The sequence below is a fragment of the Coregonus clupeaformis genome, chromosome 20 (assembly GCF_020615455.1).
Source record: "Coregonus clupeaformis isolate EN_2021a chromosome 20, ASM2061545v1, whole genome shotgun sequence".
NCBI classification, from domain to species: Eukaryota; Metazoa; Chordata; class Actinopteri; order Salmoniformes; family Salmonidae; genus Coregonus; species Coregonus clupeaformis.
Genome location: NC_059211.1, coordinates 60638184 through 60645822, shown reverse-complemented (window position 1 = coordinate 60645822; position 7639 = coordinate 60638184). Strand labels below are relative to the sequence as shown.

The 7639-nt window shown below is 45.0% G+C and overlaps 1 protein-coding gene across 1 annotated transcript; it reads left to right on the top strand.

Moving 5' to 3' along the window:
- Nucleotides 1-1150: 1150 nt before the first annotated feature.
- Nucleotides 1151-6033, top strand: LOC121532837 (neuronal pentraxin-1-like). Its single transcript, XM_041838628.2, has 5 exons — nucleotides 1151-1665; nucleotides 2125-2332; nucleotides 3436-3680; nucleotides 3976-4155; nucleotides 4774-6033. The coding sequence occupies exons 1-5, from the start codon at nucleotides 1222-1224 to the stop codon at nucleotides 4993-4995; spliced, it is 1299 nt and encodes a 432-aa protein (XP_041694562.1). The 5' UTR covers nucleotides 1151-1221; the 3' UTR covers nucleotides 4996-6033.
- The last annotated feature ends 1606 nt before the right edge of the window (nucleotides 6034-7639 follow it).

Sequence of the window (7639 nt, the reverse complement as noted above, 5' to 3'; positions counted from 1 at the left end):
ATGTGGGGAAATATGGGGATGAATGAGACAAACGCCAACTGGTGGAAGGTGAGAGAGAGAGAGAGAGAGAGAGAGAGAGAGAGAGAGAGAGAGAGAGGAGAGGGAGAGAATGAATGAATGATACACACGCCAACTGGTGGAAGGTGAGAGAGAGAGAGAGAGAGAGAGAGAGAGAGAGATGAATGATACACACGCCAACTGGTGGACGGTGAGAGAGAGAGAGAGAGAGAGAGAGAGAGAGAGAGAGAGAGAGAGAGAGAGAGAGAGAGAATGAATGAATGATACACACGCCAACTGGTGGAAGGTGAGAGAGAGAGAGAGAGAGAGAGAGAGAGAGAGAGAGAGAGAGAGAGAGAGAGAGAGAGAGAGAGAGAGAGAGAGAGAGAGAGAGAGAGAGAGAGAGAGAGAGAGAGAGAGAGAGAGAGAGAGAGACAGAGAGAGAGAGAGAATACTCAGTGGGACAGTCAGAGAGAGGGATGCTGCCAGGATCCTCACTCTAGGAGCATGGGGAGTGGCTTCCTTTAAGGTGGATCTTCAGAGATGTCAGAATGAACTCCATGTGTAACACATAGGCTATACTTGGCCTAATGGAATACACGAGTTACCTCAAATTCAATCACTTCAATGTACTGTACTGATACAGTATATGACTTCGAAAGACAGTAGTTGAATCTTATTTTTTTTAAAAAGTTTTTTAGGTGGATTTAAATGCCAGTTAAACTTCAGAATGTAAAGCAGACTGCCATATACAATATATTTACTCCTGGTAAAACCAGTTCATCTTCTCCTATTCTCACTTATGTATTTGTAAATGTGAATTGCAGACCATAATAATAGCAGCCTATGAGACGAAATCCTAAAACAGTATAGGCTTAGTAGCAGTACTTTAGCTTACTCTGTCGTGCATTTATGTCAAATAGCCTACAAAAACAATCAGACTGACAAGAGAATAGCCACAGTGGTGTAAAACATACAGTATAGCTTTCTAATCGCCCCGGTCCACCTTAAATAAGAGGCTGGACGTGATTAAGCAGCACAACCTGCTTCCTCCCCACTGTGATGCAGAGAACCTGCCTCAGCGCTGCCCTCATCCCGGCTGTAGCTAGCCTATAAAAACTAGGACAAGCAGAGCTGAAACCTCACAGCTACAGACAGTGGACAGCTCCTTGGTGCTGAAACCAACCGCCTGCAAACACACTCAGCGGCTGCAACACCACACACATGCCAGGAAACATGCCTGGAATCACGGAGGGACACTCTTGGCAACTTTTCCTACTTTCTTTCTTGGTTTTGGAGGGGTCGACGCAAGATTTCGGACAGACCCAGTTTATTTGCACGTCTGTGCCCAAGGATATGGACTTGTGCGCGGCTACGATGCAGAACACCGGTCCGGCTGAGGACTTGAAGACGACGGTGATGCAGTTGAGGGAGACCGTGTTACAGCAAAAAGAGACCATTATGAACCAAAAGGAGACAATCAGGGAACTAACGTCCAAGTTGAGCCGGTGTGAGAGCCAGAGTCTGCCAGAGGCCGGAGCGGGAGGCCGGAGAATAGTACCGGGCGCCAAGAACACTATGGGGGACGTTTCAAGGGGTCCTCAGGACACTCTCGCTCAACTAGGACAGACTTTACAGACCCTCAAACAGAGGTTGGAGAATCTTGAGGTAGGCATTGGGGTTTGTTTGACCTCCCTATTTTGACCTAGGAATATGGAATGCAGGTTGAGCTTTCAATAAACTTTTAATCATTTTTTCGCGTTTCCAATCGGCTCGGTTGGTTCTATAGTTGTGAATTGCTTGCTATAGGGTTATTTCAGTCCAGTCACTAATGCTATAGACCTATTTAAAGCTATTTTTCCGCATCCAACCGGAAAGTAATTACTCTAGAGCACTAAATGAAGCCGCACCACACTCTTGATAAGGACAGACAGACGCCTCATCTTTGGACCAATTTAGGCACTTGATGCAAATTGCCGAAGCAGTAAGTCCTCCACAAACGAGCTAAGCACCAGAGCTTTACCCACGACGTGCCCCGCCTCGCACATGTAGGAGTGTTTATTTAAACCCAAAGTTATTTTAATCGTCCCATCTTGTCTGTTCCTCTGTCCTTGTTCCGTTATACAGCAATACAGCCGAAACAACGGTACGGCCCAGGCGAATAGTCTGAAAGACCTGCTTCAGAACAAGATTGATGATATGGAGAAGCAGGTGCTGTCCCGGGTCAACACCCTGGAGGAGACCAAACCGAGTCAGAAGAACGATACGGACCAGCGGAATCGAGTGGAGTCCACGCTGACTTCCATGCATCACCGGATAACGGACCTAGAGAAAGGTGAGTGAGCTATGGGGCAAAGAGATCATGCCCAAATATACACAGTCAATATAATTGTTCTGTTCATGTGAATGCTTATAAACGACTAAAATGATTACATTATTTTGATAATAATTTGCGCATTTAATTTTAATAGTAAAAAAAATAAGGGCACCAGAATCATCCAAATGTGGTGGAATTGGCTCGTTCAATGGTTTATATTTCTAAAATAATGCCAATTTCTAAAAACAACCCTGCATTTCACTTGGTTAATTGCCTGGCCCACATGAGCTTGTCAATACAGACAGTTCCGCAGCGCAGCTATCACCACTGTGCGTAAGGGGAGATGGGAGATGGAGAGAGGGAGGTAGCTGCATTGCTTTGCACATCTCATATTAACACAGTGATGCCACACTGGGATAATAATTCACGTGTCAGGGAGCGACAGCCAATGACGCTTCATTTCCAGTGACTGTGAACGAGAGTCGTTGGTTTTGTAGGGGACATAGCGGCGCAGGAACTTTACAAGAGAGTTTTAACGATGTGCGGAGTGCTGGATATAGAGCGCACAGTGTTGGAGACAAACAGGCACATTTTGGAACATCGATCAATGTTTAGTTCAGCTCCTTACTGGGGAGAATGAGGGGGTTGGAAGTGAGGAAGGGATGGCGTGTGTGTGTGTGTGTGTGTGTGTGTGTGTGTGTGTGTGTGTGTGTGTGTGTGTGTGTGTGTGTGTGTGTGTGTGTGTGTGTGTGTGTGTGAGAGAGAGAGAGAGAGAGAGAGAGAGAGAGTTTGTGTGTGAGTGAGTGAGTGAGAGACAAAGCTATTCCCTGTTTGCCCTGCTCACGTGGTCATATCATCCCGCAGAGAATAGGCTAGGAGAGAGATGCACAGTCTGTTCCAAGCCAATGATATAGATCAGAGCATCGTCAAACTAAAAAGAAAGGAGAAAACCTTTAGTTGGGGATCGAAAATCTCAACTGGTGGAGCAAACCATACACACGAATAAACCAATCAATCAATCACATGATATGACATAACTGACTATAGCATAGCCTATGAGTGCAATGTAGATTATATAAATCACTGAAAGGTAAACAAGTAGGCATATGTTTCGTCCGCAGGTGGGAAAGACAACAGACCACTGGACAAGTTCCAGCTGACATTCCCGTTGAGAACCAACTACATGTACGCCAAAGCCAAAAGAACCCTGCCGGAGATGTACGCCTTCACCGTGTGTCTGTGGATTAAATCGAATGCGTCGCCTGGGGTGGGCACACCTTTCTCCTACGCTGTCCCGGGGCAGGCCAACGAGCTGGTGCTGATTGAGTGGGGAAATAACCCGATGGAGATACTCATCAATGATAAGGTAAAGATCGCTGATGGCAATGGCATATTCTACACAGCATGTGGCTATAGGCAAAATGGACAGATCGCCCTGCGTAAATGTGGTGTGCCAGACTAGGAAATTAAGCTACGCCGCTACTACGCAGCATTATGGAATGTATGGGAAAGTTATGGAGACGTTACAAGCAACGTAATTATACAAAATATTGCATTTACAGACAGTGCTATGTCTGAAAACATTAAAAACCGTAGCAATCATTAGTTCTAGGGCAGGCCTATTTGAACATACAGTAATGGGTGCGCTGTCCATGCTGCAGGTGGCCAAGTTGCCGTTCATCATCAACGACGGGAAGTGGCATCACATCTGCATCACTTGGACCACGCGCGACGGGATGTGGGAGGCGTTTCAGGACGGAGTGCTGCGGGGCAGCGGAGAGAATCTGGCGCCATACCATCCCATCAAGCCGCAGGGGGTCCTCGTATTGGGACAAGAGCAGGTAAGAGGGTTCACTAAATGAGTATGAACTAACTTTAGATTAAATTGGTATGCAAATCGTGATATATTCTTGAGATAAATGGCCTGGGGGAAATAATTATATCCATTAGTAATGAAAATATTAGAGCAGGTTTTCTCTCCAATGATCATTAATGTGATGGGAAAGTTAAGAGACCTTGGACGAAATTTTAAATTAAGACGTAGCCATCGAATTAAGGCCCTCGAGCTAGATATCGTGGAATACCCCAACTCAATTGGGACAATGCACAATCTACTTCAGATAGAAAAGTGGGACATCTTTAGCAATTACAGAGTTATAGGCATTACAGAGTAATAGGCATGTCATGAAAAGCAAATAATGGCGCATGACCAGCCGTGTGTAAATGGTTAAATTTGGGCTTTGGTTGTGGTGGAACTGTCACTGAGAGTGGTTGCTTTTTATTATAGTTTTATGATAATTAGAAATCAGTGCATTTCCATGGTATAGGCCAACTGTGTTCCAACCCCAATTGTATTCCTTCCTAATACAGTACATGATGATTAGCCTATTACACACCTTTGTAATAGTACCGAAAATTCGCGCCACTAACCTTGAACTTGTCATCTTGTTGCTCCACAGGACACGCTGGGGGGAGGTTTTGATGCCACACAAGCATATGTAGGTGAGCTAGCAAATCTCAACATGTGGGATAGGAAGCTTTCCATCGGGGAGATTTATAACCTGGCAACCTGCAACAGCAAAGCGCAAACTGGCAACGTATTCTCTTGGTCAGAGTCCAACATTGAAATATTCGGTGGAGCTACCAAGTGGACATTCGAGCCTTGCCGTTCGCTCAACTGAACTGCATTTCGACATGAAACCAAGGCCAATCCGACATATCTGTATTTCTTTTGAGCTTCTGTCGTTCTTGTCTTCAGTATGACGTTCGTTACAGACGATTTGGTATTTATTTAATGATAAGCTTAAACCTGGGATTTCTATTAGATATTTATGTGCGAAACAACTTTTTTTGATCTTGAGAAAAATCTCATTCGTCTTGGAAACCTCAGTTGGACAGTGTTGGTATCTGTTTGTTTGTTTTTCTTTTGGAGTTTTGTTGCAAGCGCACTTTAGCTTTTTTGATTCGCTTATTTTGTCTTGGACGGGCAGCTGGGCAATCCACGCCTTATGTTGGACAATTCACAGCACAGTGTGGAATTTATGGAGCCATCCTCTAGAGTGGAACTCACGCTGTCCGTCCAAGTCTTGTCAGTATTTGACGCCATTAAATGATACAGCTCCCTCCAAATCCCTCAACCTCACCCACCCCTCCGGATCTTGCACTGTGAATGAATAGAGCCATGTAGAGAGAGGACGCCGAGGGTTCGTTGAAGGACACTGCAAAGTCGGACTGTAAAAATCATTTGTAATTGTCGTTCGCTTCAAAGTGTTTCCTGTAGACCCTGTAAACGAATGTCGTTAATTGCCAACATGCTACAAAGCCTGGGTGCCTTGGGCTGGTGCAAATATTGAGCACATACGTTTTATGTTGCAAATTATATGTATTGTTTGTTTTATATTTATTTTGGGGGAGGGTGGGAGAGTTTCTTGTTATTATTCTGATAAATGTAATTTAATTAAGGTTTGTTAACGGATATGATGACGTGTTTGGGCAGGTGTTTGTATCTGTATTCGGAATGTTACAGTGTCTGTATAGTGACAGCATGACTGAGTGACAGGATGCTGCCACATCGTCGTCGACATCAATCTGCTTGACTATCCTTTCTGGGGACTGGGTGGTTTTCTACTGGATTGTTATATGCTCCAAGCATGGCAACACAGAAAGATGTGAAAAAGATCTAATTTTTGTAATAAAATTGTGATACATAAGAGTTAAAAGTGTATTCCTGGGCTGGCATTAATGGTATGCAGCAAAAGGTGTGGATGAGAGAGAGAGAGAGAGTGAGAGAGCGAGAGAGAGCGGTAGAGAAAGTGGGAGAGAGAGGGAGAAACAGGGAGAGAGAGAGAGAGAGAGAGCAGTAGAAAGTGGGAGAGAGAGGGAGAAACAGGGAGAGAGAGAGAGAGAGAGAGAGAGAGAGAGACTGATAATTATTACTGGTTAAATCTGATTTAATCTTGTCACATGGTGTAGGAGAAAGACATTAGTGCTGGATAAGTGAAAAAAAACGCCTGAACTCAGACTGAAGGACAGAGAGGTGCTGGGAAGAACTGAAACAGTGTGTGCGGTGTCTCTTTTTAGCTGACTGCAGAAGATAACACTCCCAAATGCTTTGTTGTGTGTGCGTGTGATTCAGGCACAATCTGCCCTAATAATGAAAGTGAGGCTGTCGAAAGAAGAAAACGCCTAGTCATATCACCCCCCCTTTTCAAGAGTCAGTTCAATCAGTTGCAATGCAATCTGAACCAAACCCACAGAACACACCAGCTATACTGTACCCTATCCTGCTCTATTTTGTTCAGTGCCATCCTCTCCCACCACAGAACACTGCAGTCCAGGATGCTGGATGCTGATGGTCTTCTTCTTTGACAGTTACTGCATTGAGCTGAGTCAGTTATTATTCGTTATCACCCACGTATCAGATGGTGTAACAAACATCTTAGAGAAGCACCCACATTTAACTCTGCCTCTTGCAGCAAGGCTTTTGGAGAAATTGTGGTGGCCAAACGAGCCAGCCTGCACCATCATGCTTGGCTTGCTGTTACCATATAAATATATGGCCGTTACTCATAAATCACGTGGGTAGTTAGTCATCCAGAGGGAGAGGTGGGAGGGAAGGTCTCTTGAAAGACCAGTTAGAAAAATTATCTTCCCTGAGGGCCAACATTGATCAGATAGTGAGCAATGAGCACCTATAGGCCTTAGATAGTAGGTAGCCAGAGGGAGAGAAATGAGATGTAGTTCCTGACAGAAAGAGAAAGAGGTCCCTTGAGGTTACAGACCCTCATTAGCTCGGACAGAACATTCATACACAGCCCCACTGCCCCACTGACCCAGAGACTCATTCTCCCAAGGTGCACTGCCTCTTACCCAAGGTCAAGAGCCCAGAAACAAAGTAATGAGGTGGGAGCTCTCCCTTAGAGAACAGGTGTCCTTGCTCTTCTCACTATCATCATTTCACCCTCATATAGAACACACACCAAACTGGACTGGTTATACCTGAGGCCTGTTTCTGAAGGGTCGAGAGAGTACATTGGACTGGTAAACTATGCTGAAGAAAGGTTGGAATTGCACAATTAGTCTTGGGGGTGTCCTAAAACGAATGGGTTGAACCAACATTAATTCAAAAACGTATGGAGGCACCCGTTTTACACGTTCAACACAGGGAGCCAGGGGCGTCATCCATCCATTATTTTAGAGGGGGCGCGAAGTAAGTTAGGATGGAGGGGGGTGGTCCGGAGGGGGGCTGACAAGTCTGAGAATTGAGCATTTTTCAAACATCTGAAACAGCTTTTTCCTGAAATCTACAGCCATAATCATTATGCC

Coding starts and splice junctions, on each gene's coding strand:
- LOC121532837 (XM_041838628.2), top strand. CDS start 1,222: ATGCCAGGAAACATGCCTGGAATCACGGAGGGACACTCTTGGCAACTT. Junction 1,666..2,124: donor AGAGGTTGGAGAATCTTGAG/GTAGGCATTGGG, acceptor TCCGTTATACAG/CAATACAGCCGAAACAACGG. Junction 3,681..3,975: donor AGATACTCATCAATGATAAG/GTAAAGATCGCT, acceptor TCCATGCTGCAG/GTGGCCAAGTTGCCGTTCAT.